The sequence below is a fragment of the Sinocyclocheilus rhinocerous genome, unplaced genomic scaffold, assembly GCF_001515625.1.
Source record: "Sinocyclocheilus rhinocerous isolate Xijiao unplaced genomic scaffold, SAMN03320098_v1.1 scaffold1160, whole genome shotgun sequence".
NCBI lineage: Eukaryota > Metazoa > Chordata > Actinopteri > Cypriniformes > Cyprinidae > Sinocyclocheilus > Sinocyclocheilus rhinocerous.
The window spans coordinates 122,826-144,066 of record NW_015635060.1 but is presented as its reverse complement, the minus strand read 5'-3'; the positions used below and the strand labels follow the sequence as shown (position 1 = coordinate 144,066).

At 37.9% G+C, this 21,241-nt stretch overlaps 1 protein-coding gene across 2 annotated transcripts in view; it reads left to right on the top strand.

Annotated features, from left to right (window-relative positions):
* The window catches only part of LOC107746561 (transcriptional coactivator YAP1), a 41,065-nt gene extending 22,615 nt beyond the window's left edge, over positions 1 to 18,450 (top strand). The window contains exons 3-8 of one of the 2 annotated variants that reach the window (XM_016560818.1): positions 3,608 to 3,726; positions 4,393 to 4,506; positions 10,151 to 10,323; positions 13,018 to 13,151; positions 15,572 to 15,684; positions 15,763 to 18,450. In XM_016560818.1, the coding sequence (XP_016416304.1) occupies positions 3,608 to 3,726; positions 4,393 to 4,506; positions 10,151 to 10,323; positions 13,018 to 13,151; positions 15,572 to 15,684; positions 15,763 to 16,001 (892 nt within the window). In that variant the 3' untranslated portion in view covers positions 16,002 to 18,450. The remainder of the gene's footprint in view (positions 1 to 3,607; positions 3,727 to 4,392; positions 4,507 to 10,150; positions 10,324 to 13,017; positions 13,152 to 15,571; positions 15,685 to 15,762) is intronic. The other variant, XM_016560820.1, reaches the window with a different exon arrangement.
* Positions 18,451 to 21,241: the final 2,791 nt, after the last annotated feature.

The following is a 21,241-nucleotide window of genomic DNA, read 5'->3' as shown; positions in this document are numbered from 1 at the left end:
CTAAATATTCTTAAAATTAAAAGTTTGTTGTCATTTGGAAGTGTGTAGGCCTTCTTGCATTATGATGCTGTTACATTATGATTATATATTCAGTGGCATAAAATGGTCTTTAAAATGACAATAATATCGCTTATCGCAATTATTTCTGGGGCAATATATCGCACAACAAAAAGTTGTTATCGTGACAGGCCTAAATTCAATTATATAATGTAAATAAGGTTTATATAAATTGACTTAAATTAAGGAATTACTGAAAATTACAGAGTATTTTTCATAATATTTTTTATAAAATTGACTCTTTTTTTTTTTTTTTTATCTATTGACAAGGATGTCAGTAGATTTAGAAACTGACACAAGGAGGTGGTGACACTTATTTATTAGCCAATCAAACGTGTTTATCCGTCAATGCCAATAATCTCAAAATAGATTTATTGGTCTATCACTAGTCAGGATGCCCAAACATAAGTTCAGTGCATGCAAATCTTACATTTTCAGTGACAAAAACTGGCTTAAATAGGCAAAGAGAGCAGAGCTGGGGGAAAAGAGGAGCAAGTGAATAGCATTTAGGGTTTTGGGTCGTAGCTTGGTCTGAGCTTTTGTCCAGCAGGTGAAAGCTTTGTAAAACTGGCGCCAGATTGTTAAAGAGCCTGACACTTCAGTGTGTTGGAACAGGCAGCGAGAGAAAGAAACCTCCTGGGAGGAGACCCATGACTGACCCTGTCTGAATGTACAGGCCCTCGCCTGAGAGAGAGAGAGAGAGAGAACGGGAGAGGGGCCTTTTCCTGTTAACTCTACATCTTAATCGAGCAACAAGCCCCGACAAAGCCGTCATTAGAAATGCCTCTACACCGAGTGCTGCAGCCCGTTCTCACTGTAGAATAGATGCAAGTGGTGTTTCACAACCACCTGGTTTGTCCTGAAGTTACATAAATCGGCTTCCTTCAGGAGTGTTTACTTGCAGCAATATTTTGAATTAAAAACCTAATCTGCACTGGCTGTAGTTTCATAGACCTGACAGAACGTGCAACGCCTCCAATCACAGGTCTTTTGAGCCGCCCACTCCATCCCTAACACTGCTCGTAAATTGCATGCTTGTGCCTTCAGGACACCAAAACCATTTTCTTGGAAGACTTTATTTGTTTCGAAGAAAATGTGAAGATTAGCAGCTAGTGTTTAGGAAGGAGATGGGTTGTCAGGTTTGATCTTAAGGAAGCTGCGAGATTAGATCATGAAATGTGCCGTGATAGTACGCTAGAAAACATACAAATGTTGGTTTTTGGAGATAAATAGTTCAGGATTAACTTGTTTCTTTTGGTTGTTCAAATGAAAGTATGTCTGTTGGGTATTCATGCTGAGATTGAGACAAAAAAAGCCCTCCTTTTTCAGCAATAAACTGCTTAACCTTTAAGTGATAAACTGCAGTGAAAAGAGAACAACATTGCGTCAAGCAGCACTGCTCTCCCTGCCACCCTGCTGTCTAAGATCTGAATAAACAGAAGGGTGTAAGCCTGGCTTCAGTCTCTCCTTTTAGACTTGTTGATTCGTTTTCCAGTAACCGTGTTATTCATCACTGGCCTTACACAGTAATCTGTGACTTCATGTGCAGATGACACCGGTTCAGTCCGCTGCATGTAGGCAAATAGCATGTAAACGGGGTCGAAGTTCACTCGACGGCCTACGGTTATCCACGCTCCCTCCTTCACAGCAATGCATCAGCAGATCTGACACAAGAGTGGGTGGCAATTGTAAAGTTTATGAAATGGACTTTTATAAGAGCCTATTTTTAGTAGCCAGGGCAAGCAAAATGAATGGGAGTTTCATTGCTAACAGGACAGACCATCATTTACACTTGCTTGCAGGGGGCTTCGGAGATGTTTGGTTCCTGCTCGCTTTTGCTTATGCAGATTAAAGGACTGAGATGCTATCCAAATGGATCTGTGTTCAGGTGTTTACAAAGATCTTGTAAAAGGTCCACTTGCTGGGAGTTTTATCTGAGCACTCTGTTTGAATCAAATAAACCAATGTGGGATATATAACACTGGTTTATATGGTAATGCACTGCCCTTGAAATATTATAGATTTATTCAGCCTAGAACAAGAACAAATGTAATCACTTATAAAAGTATTATAATATTAATACATACAGTCAAACCAAAAATTATTCAGACACCAGATCAAATTTTTGATATCTTTTTACTAGTGGGTGCAGGACACCATAGTTCATTTAGGTGAGTGAGGATAGCAAAATAAAGTAAACTGTGACATATTATACCCAAAAATTCTTCATACAGTGGACTACCAGTAAAATTGATACAAATTTGGGACCAAAAATTATTCAGACACTTTGACCTGACCATGTTTTGCTTAAAGGGGTGGTTCATTGTGATTTCACTTTTTTTAACGTTAGTTAGTGTGTAATGTTGCTGTTTGAGCATAAATAATATCTGCAAGTTACAAAGCTGAAAGTTCAATGCAAACGTAGATATCGTCTTTTAAAATTCTGGCAGTTTAATTCCTACAAAAACGGCTGGTAGGGACTACAACAAGTTACTTCCCGGGTTCGTGACGTGACAAACCCCGCCCCCGGGAAAAGGCAGCAAAGGGGGCGAGGTCATGCTGCGCTGCTTTAAAAAAGAGGAAGAGAAAACTAGAGGTGCACGTAAAAATCTGTTCATATGTGAAAAATAATGCGTTTTTTTTAAACGAAGCATTAACACATGTTAGACCGCACCCCATAAACACACGTCTAGAAAAAACCCAGTGAACCACCCCTTTAAGTGTTTTTCTTTAATTGCTAATGCAACCTTTTTACAGCACAGACTGAACAAAATTAAAGGGGTGGTTGATTGCGATTTCTCAATCGGGCTCAAATTGATAAGCAATATAGACTACGTCATTGTTTGCAATACAACCGGAGCACATGCCCCTATGTTGAGGGGCGGGATGTTTAGACGCGCGCTAGAGGCGGTTTAGCCAATCACAACACACTGGGCCAGCTAATCAATCAGAGCCCATCGTGTATTTCTGAGGGAGGGGCTTCATAAAAGCAGGAAATGATCAGCGCGTTCAGAGGAGAAGGGACAGAGAGGTGTGGAATAAAGGTAAATGATGTGAAAAATAATGCATTTTTTAACAAACGAAGCATTAACACATGTTAGACTGCACCCCATAAACACAATCAAGCCTATAAAAAAAACCCAGTCAACCACCCCTTTAAGCGTTGCATGGTAGTGGGTTGACCTAAATTGGTATTATCTAATTGTGTACTTAAATTTAACAGCTGACAGCTATTCATTACATACCTTTCTGTCAAAGTTTTCTGACATTATCAAGATGAATTTGTTCTGTCTGACACAGTTTAACTCTGAGATCTTGCCATATTTTATTACCATTTTCTAAACTATAGCGAATAATCTGTGATAATGTGAGAAATGTTGAAGGTGTCTGAAAAAATTTTGGTTTGACTGTACATGCATACATACATGTGTATAAAATTGGCAGTTTGTTTTGGTCCTATATGTCAAGCCAAAGAGGCAGCTCATTAGGATTTGGGTCACAGCGACAATATTTCTGTCTAATAGTCCTGCTTATGTATGTCTCTTCATAGCCATAATGACCAGACGACCACCTGGCAGGATCCACGTAAGGCCCTCCTTCAGATGAACCAGGCCGCCCCGGCCAGCCCAGTGCCTGTGCAGCAGCAGAACATCATGAACCCTGCCTCAGGTCAGCAACTCCAGACACTCGTTTCATATTAAACACTACACTCTCAGTCCCAGCATTCTTATGGTAATTCTACGGGTGTAGCGGTCTCTGTTTACATCCCACCCAAACCCGCCTCTACCTCAGCAGACGCCAAAACCTTATCAGGGCAGACGAATGCAAATGAATGCATGTGAATGGCAGTTGATGATGTCTGGTTGGAGTGACAATAGTGACCTGGGTGTCCAGACTATGAAAGGTTCAACAGGAACTGTTGGAATCAGACAAGACTGGTCTCGTTCAGTGTTTAAAGGTGTTCCCACAGACTTTAATGTCCTTCTTTGCAAAGTCGTTTGGTCCTGGAAACTATGGAGTGCAGCAGTTTCTGCCCACTTTTTTTTGAGCGGCCTTGATTCCGGAAGAATGTTTCCTATTCATTTTTTCAATAGGAATTGTTAAATAGTTATAAGCCAGCTACGAGGTGAATCACATTACAAACTTCGAATCAAAGCAAAAACTTTTTGCTTTTCGCGATTTTCCTGTGATTGGTGGAGATTTCTCTCCAAAATTTCATAACATCGTGAAAATGTTGGATAAAAAAAAATGTGTGGATTATGGCCAAAGATTAAAAAAAATGATAGTTTCACTTAGTAATGGATAATTTTCTGTACACTGGCTGTTCTCTCTCAGGTCCTCTTCCTGATGGTTGGGAGCAAGCTATTACCTCAGAAGGAGAGATCTACTACATCAATCACAAGAACAAAACCACCTCTTGGCTGGACCCACGACTTGACCCGCGTTACGGTGAGCTTAAAGTCATAAAAGTTCATAATAATAAAAATAGTATCATTATAAATCATACTTTTCATTAAACATTGGTCTCTTAGCATGACAGCGTCGCCACCATTTTATAAAAGAAATAAGCCACCTGAGTAGTGATGCACTGAAATTTCGGCAACTGAAAATATTCATCGAAATTGCAAAAAAATTTAACGGAAACAGTTAACGCTTCTTCGATGACATGTTTTGAACATCTGTTCAGTGTGGATAAGCTAACAACAATTAAACACGTCTTCATGGTCCAATATGACCAAAATTGTTACTAGAAGTATGTACAAAAATTTTTTGGCTGAAGTATCGAGAGGCGGCCGCACTTTACTACAACTGGTTTATCACCTGTGAACACCCTCAGCTGCGTTCCGAGTTCAGTTACACAAATTTAATTACAGAAATGTTATTTCTGGTTTCTGCTTTTGACTCAATGAGAACTTTAATTTTGGTGAATCACTGAATCCGAGTTCCACTGTGGTAAAATAACTGCAACTATCTCTTATTGCTGTATTATTATACTGATTACAAACCGAGTGTAGATGGCTTCTGTCTGCGCTGTGTGCGAATGAAAGTGAGTGAGAGTGTGTTTTTGTGCCACACTATTCGGAGAGTATTCCTGCTTCCTGTGACTCATACTGAGGTTAGCCAAAACTGCTCCACACTCCGGACTCTGCAATGTGATCCTTTTACTCACACACAAACACAAACTAGCTCAAACTGCATCTGATTATGCCTTTCCCTAAACCCCTTGTTCAGATATGCATCCATAATCCACATAAAGACAATGAAACATATCTAAGCAGCGGAACTGTCACGTTAATCTAATCATCTGTTTTTTGCTGTGGAGATAAATGGTTCACCGAAAGGTTGTCAGACTGAGATGTTTGTCCTTTTTCTACCCCTTTCAGTCCCTCTCTTTAATCTCTTTCTATGCTCACAAAGAGATGAAGGCTTCTACTTATGTCACTTTGAGTTACTCACGCTTGAAGTGCTTTCCCTTCATCCCAAAAGAGTTTTCCCCAGGGATACTATCTCACCTATCTCCTACATGTATGAACAAGCATGTTCTGCACCATTTTTGACCAAAACCCTCAACTACGAAACAAGTTTCTGTACACCTAACACACAAGTGGTCGTGGGTAAAGTGGTAAACAGTCTGTGAAGGGCTGGGTCAGGCAGGAGAGAGAGAGAAAGAACGAAAGACAAAAAGGGAGGGGGGTCGGCGCTGGTGGGTGAAGCCCTTTGAAGATTTATAAGTGTTCAGCGGACAAGGCTGGTGGGCCCCTGAATTACAGACGTAGTGTGAGGGGGAGAACTGCAAGGGGGTAGACGTGGTTAACTCGTTCCTTGCCGCAAGTTGAGAATGTTTGGGCAAGTAACTGCTTGTGTCTGCATTTTATTATGACCTTTGTGTTTGTGTTTTCATCCCTCAGCTCCTCTCAGTGAGGTCCCACCAACTTCAAAAAACGCGTTAGCTCCTCCTTTGAGCAGGGAGTAGAATGGGATTGTACTCCTTTAACAGAGAACTGAAGTCTGGCCATTCTCTCTTTCTGTCTCACCCCCCTTCCCACCTCGCGTGAGGCCCAGCGCAGGCAGAACTGTTCTCAGCTGCACATCTAGACGGACTTGAGTCGGTGCCAGGCCTCTCGATGCTGCAGCTCTGCTCCTAATCTGTTCCAGACCTTTTCAGTCAAAGAGACCCAATGTTAGAGAGAGAGAGTGAGAGAAAGAGGAAGGGGGCAGGCGGAGGCAGGGCCAGAGAGGGGGAAGGGAAGAGGGAAAAGAAAGGGAGGAATAGGAGAAAAAGGAAGAAAGCCCACAGGATAAACTTATGCCTTCTTCCTAAGAGGTGGCGAAAAGGCCGGGAGGTCTGGTCTGAGAGTCCACCACGGGACTTTATGATGTATTTCACACTTCATCTGGCCATTAGACTCAAAAACAATCATGCAAACTCCATCTTTTTTGTGGTGTGTAGTTTTTGAGCACAAAGGCTGACTGGAACCTTCGGTTATCGGCCATGTGCCGGGATTATCATAGTACTTCATTGCAGGAGTTGGCACCTTGTTGGCAAGTGCAGAGTGATGTCATGCTCTTGTGAAGCACTCATCTTTTCCAGAGCTTTGAGCTGACACACAAACTCATGAACGGTTGTATAAACACTTCACGACTCCCAAGGCACTCGCCTTACTGGGAAACAGGATGACGAATGTGACATCAGTGGTTCACATTCAAAAATGACAGAGTTTATCAGTGCATTCATAGTTTGTATTCTGAAGTAAATGTTAGCAGTGCTTCCTCTTGCAGTTCCAACGGTTGTTGCTGGGGTGTTCTGTTTTAGGGCGTTGCTATTTGGGTGCTAGCATGTTTTGGGTGGTTGCTTACTAGCCCAAGTCAAAATAGGCCACTCCCAAGTGCCTATTGGCCACTTTACACCTGGCATTAACATTCATTCGGATAGTATCTGGATTTATTTATTTTTTTAACCAGATTACATGTATACCTTTTGCTGCATTTATACTATGTCGTAATTACAAGATGACAACCCGGGACATTCTACTCGGGCTGTTCACATCCTCAGACTCAGAACTATGCATTTCTATGTAAACGCTATTAACAGCAAAGTTAATTTGTGTAATTTGATTAATCACAATACAAAAGTAACAGTCGTTATGCAAATGCATTATTCATAAACAGTTTATTTAGGGGAACTAAATTCATATTTATTTTACTCTGCTAGATTCAGAACTACGGAGCCCTGCACATGACATGCAGGAAAAAAAGTAAATTGTGCACACGATTTACTAATTTGTTCCCTCGTCTTAAGTAAATTGTGCACTCGATATAATAATTTGTGCCCTTGTTTTATGCTGCAACAGGTTTATGAGAATGTGGATGGGAAGTAGAATGAATTATTTAGTGCACACAATTTACTTAAAATGAGGGCACATTATTATACCGAGTGCAAAATTTACTTAAAGCGAGAGAACAAATTAGTAAATTGTGTGCACGATTTAGTAAAACGAGGGATAGAACGATTAACATGATTTAATTTTTTTCTTTTTTTTGTCAGGTGCGGGGATCCGTATAGAACACTAATGTATGTATTTCATTTATTTTTAGATTATTCTTGCATTATTAAGGTATTAGCAATAGCTAATTATAGGAATTATTTATCAGAACTGCTGAAGCCACTGACATTTTTAGAGTTTCTTCATGACATTGCAGCAGTCACGTGGTACAAGACATCTCAGAAAATTCTGAGTTTACAAGTTATAATTTTGAATTCTACTGGGAAGTTAATGTTTTTTATTTTATTTTATTTATTTTTTTACAAATCTAGTGAAATAATTGGATAAATGATCAGGTATTTGTGGTTAAATAAGGTGAGCATATTGGAAGAACACGGTGTGTGTGAAAAGAAAAAGCCAAGGACCTACTAGAAAGCACTTTAATGACTCATAACTGCGATACATATTACTTGAGTAGCTTAGTGTGAATAACGGAAACACATTTGCATTTCTCACTGCAGTAATCACTAATAATAACTGTGAAAGTCTCCAAGTCTTGATGTATAAATATACCACCTGCTGTTTCTACTTGTAAGTGATACGGCTTCCATCTTGCTTTCAACTGGTTTCCTACTACACTCTAGTCACAGCTGAGTTTCCTCATGCTGGCTTCCGGCAGCTCACAGCTTGCTTTTGTGTGGCCCGCTGAGGTTTATGTATGATAGGATATAGAGAGGCTTTTCTTCTGGACACAGATTGACTCTCTTGTTGCCTTCTCTAGTGCAGCTCAACCAGGTCTCGTCCCATTCGTCGATCTTTGTGATATCACAAATCCCGGAAAATGTGCGTTGTAGTCCAAACGAGTCGTTCGTTGTAGTTTTTGAAAAGTGATTTCTGTTAAATAAAATATCTCCTTTTGAAGTGCACTTTGAGTTTTGTAACTTTGCAGATCTTTTTTATGCTCAAACAGCAACATTAAAGACTAACTAAAGTTGAAAAAGTGAAAAAGCATAATAGGACCCCTTTAACTGGAAATGCAATTTGAGCGCTGCTTTTATACAATAAACCTGTTAAATCGACAGCCAGCAAATATTTACAAAGGCTTCAAAGGTCCTGGCTCTGCGTTTTCTGACGTTTCCCAACACCCCTTCGGTCTCACCTGCAAACGACAGGGGAGTTGCTATTGGCTGGCAGCTTTGCGAGATGGCCTGATAAAGACTTATTACTGGATGGATGTGTTCCAGAGCTAGCTTTTATCTTTCTCACTCTCTCTTTTTAATTGTGTTCCTCTGGCACGTTTCCTCCTCCTCCTGCTGGCTCGTTGAAGAACACGTCCGTGGCACGAACTTATGCAACACTTGAGTCATTCTGCCACATGGATAAGACTTGTTTGTGTGTTCTTGTCATCTTCGTGCTGTGGAATGGAGTTTCCCAAGTGAGAAACCCACAGCAGTCAAGTACAGACTAGTCAGGGAAATCCAGACCTGAGAATCAAGAGAGAGAGTTTTTTGTTGGGTTCCCGTTCACAGACGCAACAAATCTGGCTGCAAGATATCAGGCTGTATTAACTGGTCACTCCTACCCTGAGATCAGCCATTACTGCTCCACCATTCAGCTTCAATAGACCCCTATCTATGCGAGATAACAGTCTTTAAAGAGAAACAAACACACACACATACACACACGCACTCCCCCACTAGCACTCGTATACATTCCCACACACTCTTCCATGCCTCAGGCAGTGTGGGGGATGATGGTTGTGGTGTGTGTGTGTGTGTGTGTGTGTGAGGCGTGGTGAGTCTCTGATCTGATTCCCATGGTGAGAGGAGAACGGAGACTCATTCAGGCCTGAGGTAGTGTAAACACACTCTGATTGAATGATGATGAGAATGAGCGGGGAAGACGGGGCTCCCTCGCGCATGACAACGCCAGCTCCATCACAGCTTTGTTGTCACTGGTGGCCTCAGTGCATAAGTAAACAGCCATTTTCATTGGTCCAATTACTGTAACACCCCACCTCCTGTTGTCCAAAACATTTGTTTCTGTGTTTGCGTCTGTGGAGATACGCATTGCTCCATTCACTTGCATTGATAGGCCTTTTTATACCCTGTATCGTATACATGGCGAATGCTACTACCTCCATTTTTGTAAATAAATTATCGCGATTAATCATTTGACAGCACTAATAAATATATATATATGTAAATACACACATATACATACACATTTATAGGTCTAAATATGGAAAATGTAGATGTAAATCTGAATATGTAGTAATCTTCTGAAAGTGATAAATGACTCACTAAATAAATTCAGACTTGTAAGTGCTTATTTGAATTTATAAATGTATATTCAGATTTCATACATAAACACCCACATTATGATTAACGTCCTGGGTTCTGATTAATAATGCGTTTCAGTAGTGCTTATATATACAATGTAGTAACACTATAATGCCAAAAATGAAAAGTATTATGTTTTATTTACATATGTGATACTGTATTTTCTAGTGCTAGTATATTTGCTTTTAAATATAAACTATATAATATAATTAATGCTAATCAATAATAGAATGAAGCATCATAACGTAATCGATTTTGTGTCCTCAGCTATGAACCAGCAGCGAATTTCCCACAGTGCTCCAGTGAAGCAAGGCTCCCAGTTGCCCTCCAGTCCACAGAGTGGAGTGCTGGGTGGAAACAACCAGATCAGGCTGCAGCAGATCCAGATGGAGAAAGAGAGACTGAGGATCAAACAAGAGCTCCTTCGCCAGAGACCCCAGGTCAGACACACACACCTGTCAGAACATTCTGTCCTCACATGCTAGATGGGCATAGGGCAGGACAATAATTCAATATCAATATGTATCGCGATATAATTTTTTTCAATAACGGTGATATGATTTTTAAACACATTTCCGATATTTCGATATACATTACCAGATATATATATATAAACTAATGAAAATAAAATACATTTAATAAAAACAAAATTTAAAGATGTCAGCCAAAACAGAGGGACATGTCATTTCTCTACTGTCCTATCCAATAAAGCATAAAAGCCCACAAAATATAACTTTAAAAAAATGTGATTAAATGAATCATTTGCAACAAGATGACTAAAGCGCTTTAAGAAAGTCAATAGGGTCAGTGTTAATGTTAATGTCATGTTGACGTGTTGGAGACTTTTCTGCGGTGACGGCCTGTTGAGTTGTCCTTTAATCAGCTAAAGTTGTGACCGTATTTAAGTTTCAATTAGTCATAGGAAGTCTGTAATAAAAAGCAAAGATCTGACCCTTCTGCCGTACCCTAAATTATGTGCAATAAACCCACACCTTCGCGTGAGTCTCCGCAAACCACCAGTTTGAACTGAGGCAGTAAAATAATCAAGGATGTTGACAGACAATCTTGCACAATCCATTGACAAATGATAACCAGATTTGTAACTCATGACTTGTTGGATGGGAAAGGCTTTTGTTTCACTCAAGTGGGTGATACAGGAAACGAAGTAAAACTTGTAGGTTAAGTTCGTTGTTTTTTTCCCTTTCCCATACCTCACTCACTGTTTCGCGTACGTGTGCGTAGTTTGAAAGCAAAAACCAGTATAGTTTGTTCTGTCCTTTTTTCTTCAACAGAAAAAAATGTATCCGCTCTCATCTCAGTACTTGGAGTAATTCCAAACAAAATCATTAATTTTGTCTTGCGTTAAGCTTCCGTTCCTGCAAACCCAGTCTGCTCACTTTATGAATTTCGCACTTTGACACACATTCTTTTGTTTGCATGTGTATACAGGAGCTCGCCCTGAGAAACCAGCTGCCGACCAGCATGGAGAAATTGATCAAAAGTGATGATAAAGGCATTTATAATGTTACAAAAGATTTCTATTTCAGATAAATAGTCTTCATATCGATATCGGAATTATATCGTATCGACCGAAATTAAGAAATATATCGTGATATCAATTTTGGCCATATCGTCCAGCCCTAGATGGGCACATAGTGTTCTGCTGCGTAAACGAGCCTGATCTGTGCCGCGTGTACTCGCTGTTCATGTTGTGTATTTTTGTTTGTAATGTACCATATCGTATAATTGTGCAGGTTGTTTTGACAGATTATTGGCATAAGGTCTGGTCCACCTTGCACCTCAAAGCAACCTGTTGCACTTTGTTTCTCAGTACATATTGTGTAGGGTGGGTAAATCTGAAGTAGAGATACTTGCTGTGTATGTTTTTGTGAGCTATTAAATGAGAGGTTGGCAGATGGGGAGGTGGAGGAGGTTTTGCTCAGCTGCCCCTGCTTTGAAATGTAAACACGGTGTTGACTCAGTGCTGCAGACCCCCCTGCTGGAAAACTAAATAAACAGAGATCTTCAGGGATGATCTTACCGGCTCTAGCTAGAAGCAGCTCACTTAAAAGACCAGTAAAGATAGGCCTTCAAATACACTTAAAGGCATTGATGTAGTGGCTGAAAATCCTATCATGAATCGCTCAGTCATCATAAAATTGCATTCACAGCCTATTTTAATATTATTACATATTTCCTACTAAAAACATATTATATATAAAATTATAAAATGTTCTAAAACACATGTAAAACATAAAACTTGGCTAAAAACTAAATCAAAAACATTTGCGTGATTCTAAAACTAATTAAAATAAGAATAAAAATAGGCACAAATTCTTAACTGTAAAAACTAATAAAAATAAAATACAATTAATAAAAACTACATTTAAAGATGTCAGTCAAAACAGAAGGGCATTTTTTTCTTTTAAATAATGTGATTAAATGAATCATTTGCAACAAGATGACTAAAGTGCTTTAAGAAAGTCAATAGGGTCAGTGTTGATGTCATGTTGACTTGTTGAGGTGACTTTTCTGTGGTGACGGCCTGTTGAGTTGTCCTTTAATCAGCGAAAGTTGTGACCGTATTTAAGTTTCAATTAGTCATAGGAAGTCTGTAATAAAAAGCAAAGATCTGACCCTTCTGCCGTACCCTAAATTATGTGCAATAAACCCACACCTTCGCGTGAGTCTCCGCAAACCACCAGTTTGAACTGAGGCAGTAAAATAATCAAGGATGTTGACAGACAATCTTGCACAATCCATTGACAAATGATAACCAGATTTGTAACTCATGACTTGTTGGATGGGAAAGGCTTTTGTTTCACTCAAGTGGGTGATACAGGAAACGAAGTAAAACTTGTAGGTTAAGTTCGTTGTTTTTTTCCCTTTCCCATACCTCACTCACTGTTTCGCGTACGTGTGCGTAGTTTGAAAGCAAAAACCAGTATAGTTTGTTCTGTCCTTTTTTCTTCAACAGAAAAAAATGTATCCGCTCTCATCTCAGTACTTGGAGTAATTCCAAACAAAATCATTAATTTTGTCTTGCGTTAAGCTTCCGTTCCTGCAAACCCAGTCTGCTCACTTTATGAATTTCGCACTTTGACACACATTCTTTTGTTTGCATGTGTATACAGGAGCTCGCCCTGAGAAACCAGCTGCCGACCAGCATGGAGCAGGATGGCGGCACTCAAAACCCTGTGTCCTCACCCAGCATGGGACAAGACGCACGTAACATGACCACCAACAGCTCTGACCCGTTCTTGAACAGGTAAGATGATGCATCAAACTGCGGGACTGCAGTCATACAATAATTTTTTAGAAGAACACTTTTGCATTTGCACATGGTAGTATTTACCAGTTAAAAGGCACATAAGGGCAATGAACCTTCCCACAAAGGATGTTTGGCTGCATTGTGTGTGTGTGTGTGTGTGTGTACTGGTTTATATATCCTGGTGGGGACTTAAACCTGAATACACACAGACTCATGGGGACTCGTGTCACGGTGTAAGAAAAAAATAGGCACAAATTTATTTTTTTTTTTTTTTTTTTTTAGTTTTTTCATTTAGTTTTAAATACAGAATGCATTGTAATTGTTTAAAATTTTATAAGCCACCTGCATTGATATCTAATACCCTTATTTTAATGATATCAGTTAACACAATAAATCTGGCAGCTCAAATATGAAAACTAATATTGAAAAAAAACAAAACACTAAATACATTTAAAACTCCGCAAAAATAAACTGATCAAATGAACTGTAAAAACTAATGAAAATTGTAATTTTCAATTTCAGTTTTTTTTTCTTTGTGTGTTTTGGGGGGATGGGATGTTGAAAAGGGGAAAAAATGTAAAATCAAGAGGAGCATTGTTAACTCTTTGTGTAATTGTTATGAATACACACAGACTCATGGGGACTCGTGTCACGGTGGGGACCTAAATTGTGGTCCCCACGGGTACAAAAGCTTATAAATCATACAGAATTAAGTTTTCTGAAAATCTAAAAATGCAGAAAGTTTCCTGGGAGGGGTAGGTTTAGGGGTAGGGTTGGTGTAGGGTAATAGAAAATACTGTCTGTACAGTAGAAAAATCATTACGCCTATGGAGAGTCCCCACAAGGATAGCAAACCAGACTGTGTGTGTGTGTGTTTTTTTTTTTACTTGAGTGACACTCACTGGTGACCCCTGCTGGAGAAGCTGTTGAAAGCAAGTCCGGATTAAGCTGCTTTTGCAGAGAATTGCGTCCTCCAGTGGCGGTCAAGCACATAAATCTCTCCTCCTACATGAGAGCAGATAAGGGATTGATGTGAATAACAAGGCGGCCGTGAGAACATGTGGTCTCGGTCCCCCCCTCCCACCTCTGCTGTGCTCACAAAGAGCTCATTCATCCAGCAGCTCTCATACACTGAAGCCACATTTCATTCTCTTAATTAGAAGAAACTTGCTGTATTTTCCTTCACTGTAGCATGTCCTCTGCCCTCTTTATTTGAGCACTCTGTACTGAACTGTCTGCATGCTATTTATAGAGAGACCACCAGCAAAACAACACCTTTTACAATCAAAGGCAGTTCAAAGCAGGCCACTGCGAGTAATACAAGCAATTACTAGCGGAATGAGCAATATTTGTTAGCAATTATTCTGGATAAATTGGCAATGGCTACAAAATCTGTGGAAATTAGTGGATAAATTTTGATTTTATAAAAAAAAAAAATTAGATTCAACAAAATTTTGAAATAACACAAATGGGTGTTTAAAACAAGTGATTTAAACAAATCAAAACATACTTATGTTTTAGCTTATGTACACTCTCCACAGCTCTTCATACTATCATTTTCTCAACCTACTTAATAATATTGTGATTCTCTGTGTATTGAGATTCAAGAAACTTTTACTTAATAAAAAAGATGATGTGCTCTTTTTGCTAACTTTTTCCCCAGTCATCTGTGCTATTATCTTTTATATTCTTAGCTTGTTTTGTGTTTGGATTGTGGTCAAAAATAAATAATCAAGTGTGTGTTGACCTAATGGCACTGTATATTTTGCTTTTTGTAGACATCTTTGTAGTGGATAAATAATTTTTTCTAATAATATTTTTTATTTTATTTATTTAGTCATATATGTAAAAAAAAAAAAAAAAAATCATGGAAACAGTATATTTATATTCACTGTATAAAACTGCTCAAAGGTTTGAGGTGTTTTTAAGATTTATCTTTTTTATATATTTTTTTAAGCTTGTGTATATATATATATATACACACACACACACACACACACAGTAGTCAACATTTGAAGTGGATCAAAAAAGTTAATCTAAGTTGTCCTAAGACAAGAATGCTTTTAGGTTTTAGGACAACTTTGATGAAACTCAGTAAACATTTTTATTATTATCAGTGTTGAAAACAGTTGTGCAGCTTAATATTTTTGTGGAAACCATGATCATTTTTCCCCAGGATTCTTTAATAAATATAAAGTTCACCATTCATTTAAAATACAAATCTTTTGTAACACTTTAAATGTCTTTTAATGCCTCTTTTAAACAATTTAAAGCATTCTCGCTGAATAAAAGTATTCATTTTGTTTTCCAAATTATCTTGCCTAAAACTTTTGAACGAATAGTGTAAGCGTATAATTTACATATGTGCGCAGTTTCGATTTGTCTAAGCAGTTGTGGCCTGGTGTTTTCCTGTGCAGTGGGACATATCACTCCAGAGACGAGAGCACAGACAGTGGCCTGAGCATGAGCAGTTACAGCGTCCCCCGCACTCCTGACGACTTCCTCAACAGCGTGGACGAGATGGAGACAGGTACGCCACAACAAGAGTACTCAATGTAACCACACACATGATGTCAGCACATTTTAAGAGCAACCGTCTCGCTCTCAGGCGACAGCCTCGGCCCCAGCTCGATGGCAACACAGCCCAGCCGTTTCCCCGACTACCTAGACGCGATCCCGGGCACAGACGTGGACCTGGGCACCCTGGAGGGGGAGAGCATGGCGGTGGAGGGCGAGGAGCTGATGCCCAGCCTGCAGGAAGCCCTGAGCTCCGACATCCTCAACGACATGGAGTCAGTGCTGGCAGCTACCAAGATCGACAAGGAGAACTTTCTAACCTGGCTATAGAGCACCTGCATCCAGCACTACGCCTTCTCTTCCAACATGTTGAACTGCTGCCTAATCCAATCTGTGAAGGATGTGTAGATGCTTTGAGTTGAGAAAAGAAAGACATTTCACCCTACTGGACGTTTTTTTTTCCGTTATCTTCTGTTCACTACGTTTGGCCGAATTGGTTTTAAAAGCAGAGGTATTTTAACCTTTGGTCCTTTTGGGCTTCTTTTTGTTTTCTTATGTCTTTTTTCATGTCTGCATCCTCAAGGCTGGCCCATGAACAGACAAGTGTCCACAAGTACCCAAATCTCTTTCACGGCTGTACAAGTATGTGAATGTGAGTTTGTGTGCGCGAAGTGTCGTTTCTCCCCTCGCTGGGCGAACAGGGCCGAGAGGGCTCAGAGAGAAATAAAGACAGACGAACCCCGAAATCAACCTAGCGCAACCTCCTGTGACTGCAGCTCCCGTCTCAGAACATCCCTGATCTCAGCTCGTTTTTTCCTCGTACAGTAAAGAGCCTGAGAAACCAAAAAGCGATGAGGAGGTCGTCTGTATGTGATGGGATTGTGATTGAAAGGTCTAAATGGTAAGGGTTTTAACGTGTGGCTTTTGTTAAACGAATACTGCTGCTTGGCTGTGCCAGCAGATCACACTAGAAACTGTGTAATCAAGTGCCTTCAGACAAAAACATTGAAACATGTTCCCGTCGTTTTTACGCTAGAGATCATAGATCAAATTTGACGTTTGCTTTGACTTACTTCATTAATCAAAGTATATTTCTTTCAAAGGTTTTTTAAAAAATATTATTTTGGGAATTAGGGTTTGATTTTTTTCTTTTTTCTTTAAAGAACCCTAGCCTCTTTGTGTGTTAGTTTTATTTAAGCCTGATTCTGTTTTCTTGAGGGTTATGGCATTCATGTGTGATCAAAGAACAAATCTGATGTTTTATACAGTTTTATACAGAACAACTATTCTAAGAGCTGCCTTATAGTACATGAACTAGAGGGACGCTATCATTTCCGCTGCATCATAATCAATCTGAGAGGGGGATCGCTTGGTTTTGTTAAAGATATCTTTTTTTTTTTTTATCTTACGATTTTAGTATCTCAGTCGATATGTTGTTGCTTACTGGCTTATTTTAGTGAAAATGTCAGATTTATTTTTTTTTAATCCAAAAGCAATGAACAAACTAACACTTTGATTAATAGACAGACATCTCTGATATGAGCTCCAGTAGAGTCTGTGCCAGTTATGTTGATGATGTTTGGTGCCGAGATGGATATCGGGCAGGAAGAGGAAGGTTCTGATATGTTTAGATGGATAGATGAGCATGTGTTGAAGATTAGCCGTTAGCTTGGATTCAAATTTGGTAACTGTGGGTATGAATGATAGAGTAGGCTTTTATGGAAACAATCAGTTATGTTAGTTTCTGTCAGGATTTCCAGGAGGCTTCCAAAGACTTTTTTTTTTTTTTAGTAATGAACAACAAAAAATTATGTACTATACTTTTATGTACACGTAAGACATAAGCTAATGAGAAAAGGTCTAATTGATTTGGGAGGAGATTTCTAATGAAGCCAGATTTGACAGGTCCTCTTATGCTGGTTCTGATGTCAATACTAAAGACACATTAGGCAGGTTACCTAGGTTTGCATTATTTCACTAGAGCAGAACACTACAGGGACTTTGCCCTTTACAAATTTGCTGCCGATGCTTTGAATTCAGTAATATGAATATTTCCTCATGTTTACAATATATGGATACCTTGACACACTACATGATTATGACTCAATAACTGGCCCGTACACTAAATGTGTGCTGTACTGATTTTTTGTTTCTTAACAAAGGTGAAGTTTTATCAGTATAATATCTGTGGTCTGTTGGGGTGAATATACCGCTAAGGTTTATAACTCAATTGCCTCGGTAAGCAACATTTTTATGGTCAAATTTTATTACAAAGGCCATAGTAATGAAAGTTAAAGGTTATAGAGAAAATAAAAGTGGTGAGGAAAAAAAAAAGACAAGCTAAGAGAAATATATTTTTGCAAATACAGTATTGATGGCAGACTCTAGTGGGGTAAAACAGTGTTGGAGAGAGCAGTGCAACAAAATGTTTTATGAATTGTGGGTACAGTGATGGTATTGCACGTTTATAGAACATTGACTAAAATGTGTATGTCACTTAAACATGATTTTATGCTTGCTTAGTGTGCAACTGTTCAGAATATATAGTAACTGTTTACTTGATTTTTTTTTGTAGTGGTAGTACTAATCACACAAGTTAATGGATTGGTATTTAGATTTCTTTTAATTGCACCCAGAATGAATTTATATCCATTTATTATGATCTCATTTTTTTTTAATCAATGTATGTGCATGTACCTTAGAACCTTAAGTTCTGTTACATTATATCTCTTTACATATTACTTTAAAATTGGCCTGGAATAAAGTATATACTTTGGTAGTTACTGTGTTTAATCAGTTATTTTATGCATTATTAGGAAAATGTTTTCTATTGTACATCATGCAGTCCACACAGTTAGACTAAATCACATTATTTGGATCACTCTTTCTACCATACATGATGAAACCAAAATCAACACTTTTCAAACAAATGTAACATGAACTTTTATACAAAAATACTATAAACTTTAAAAGAAAAGAAAAAAAGTCCCTGAACTGTAACCAAATAATTTTTGCCTCTGATAGGTCTTTAAGAAGACTTCTACAGGAGCATATTTTAAACGCTATGTTTAGTCCAAACTCGTTAAAATGTCCTGTAGGACTACACTGGACTAGACACACACACACACACACACACACACAAAAGGGTTTTTTTTTTTTTTCCCCCAAGTATTGTTCAAGTATTCACAACTGGAAATGTAAAGTAAAAAAACAAACCGCTACAGAATAATCAATAATCAAACCAGACACTGTCTCATATGCATATTAACCACATTATGGTGAAAACTTTCTCTTCAGATCATGACTAGCTTGTGTTTTAGCCTGTATTTCCTCATTGGCCCCATTTTTAAATGATGGCATCATGTTCCTCACTGCAGGACATTAAATAAATATTAGCTATGTTACATTATTACATATGAACATATATTAAACATGGGATAATACATGACAGAGTGCTACAGTCGGGTTCTGGAAGTAAAAATGCCAATCATTTTCTCCATAGGGAAATTCATTTTTAACAACAATTTACAAACCGTTAAAGACAGACCTAGGTAACACTTTATTTTAAAGAGTCCTTGTTACACGTTACGTGTACTTACTATTACAATAATAAAGGTTACACTTTATTTTAAGGTGTCCTTGTTACAGTGTACATATACATTTAAGTACTGAGTAATATTAATGAACTACATGTACTTGCTGTATGGTTAGAGTTAGGATTAGGGTTTGGTTTAGGTTGCTTGTAATTATGCATAATTAAGTGTTATAATAGTAACATATAACAAGGACACCTTAAAATAAAGTGTTACCATAATAAATTATGCATAATTACATGCAAATAACCCTAACCCAACCCTAACCATATGTAGTTAATTAATATTACTCAGTACTTAAACGTATATGTACACTGTAACAAGGACACCTTAAAATAAAGTGAAACCCAGACCTACTGTGTGCTACCAGGTTGTAAATGTCTTACTGAATTTTGGTGAAAAACTACATTACCCACGATGCTGTACAGAAACCACCATATGTATGTATACATACATATATATATATGGGTAGTTGACAAATAGGCCGTAAAAAAATTTATTTTGTAAAAGAAATGCATATATTTATGTAGTGTGAAGTCTGATCTTTGAGAAAATATAAAGGATCACAAACTTCGTCAATTCTTTCACTGCTTTTTTAAACATTTTTACTGAACTGTACCATAAATTTGTCCTATGGTGTGACATAGCAAAAATTAAGAAAGAAAAAAACTCTTAATAATATATAAATAGCATGAGAGAGATTTATCTTCATTGTTAGACGCTTATTTACATATAGTGTTATTTATTTAATATGAAATTATAATTAACATAATTTTTCCCCATTTGTTGGACAATTTCAGGACAAACTTTGACAACAAGACAAACTTTGCTCTCATCCGTTCAAAACGGCTGAAAATTATACCATTTTAAGATGAGTGATATTTATATCCCCCCTATTACAATACTCAACTGTTTTTTTTTTTAAGATATTTTGAGATAAAAACTAATCTGTGGTAGTTTTATGTGTGTCACACCATAGGACATTACGTCACACTAAAGGACAGAAATGATAACTACCATTTCTGACTTTTAGTGTGACATAATGTTTCTATTTAATTTTGAACATGTCAAAGAAACTGATTTGTTAAATCAAATGAAAAATTGTGTGTTTGATTGGTCCAGACGCTACAATGTCCTCTGTCTTCCAGTAATTTCTCTCCCTCAGTTCTTTCTGTTTCAAAAACAAATTACCACATTTTATACTTATTTTCTGCAAAAACATCAGAAAATAGTTTAATTAATGTAATTATTGCATTTAAGAACACTGGAAATGATCAAAAAATAATAAAAAGGAGTAAAACAAATCTTATTTAATTATTTAAAACACTTTTTAAAGAGACCTTGTCCTCTGGTGTGATCTTTGTCCTGTGGTGTGACATTTTCTGTCACACCAAAGGACGTTTCAGCCTTTTATGTCAATTAATGACCTTGCTATTCCGAGCTAACCTGTCATTAGCGGTAAGCAAACACATTTGCATAATTTCCATCATTATGTAGTTTAACTAAAAAAATAAAATTTTTAGTTAAGTTCAGTTTTTTATTTTCTGCAAAAACATCAGAAAATAGTTTAATTAATGTAATTATTGCATTTAAGAACACTGGAAATGATCAAAAAATTATAAAAAGGAGTAAAACAAATCTTATTTAATTATTTAAAACACTTTTTAAAGAGACCTTGTCCTCTGGTGTGATCTTTGTCCTGTGGTGTGACATTTTCTGTCACACCAAAGGACGTTTCAGCCTTTTATGTCAATTAATGACCTTGCTATTCCGAGCTAACCTGTCATTAGCGGTAAGCAAACACATTTGCATAATTTCCATCATTATGTAGTTTAACTAAAAAAATAAAATTTTTAGTTAAGTTCAGTTTTTTATTAAAAAATATAATTTAAGGGTGTCACACCAAAGGACAACAAAACGTAACACTTTTGTAGTGGTTCCAAAAAATTTAAATATTTGAACAATTCTGAGACAGAA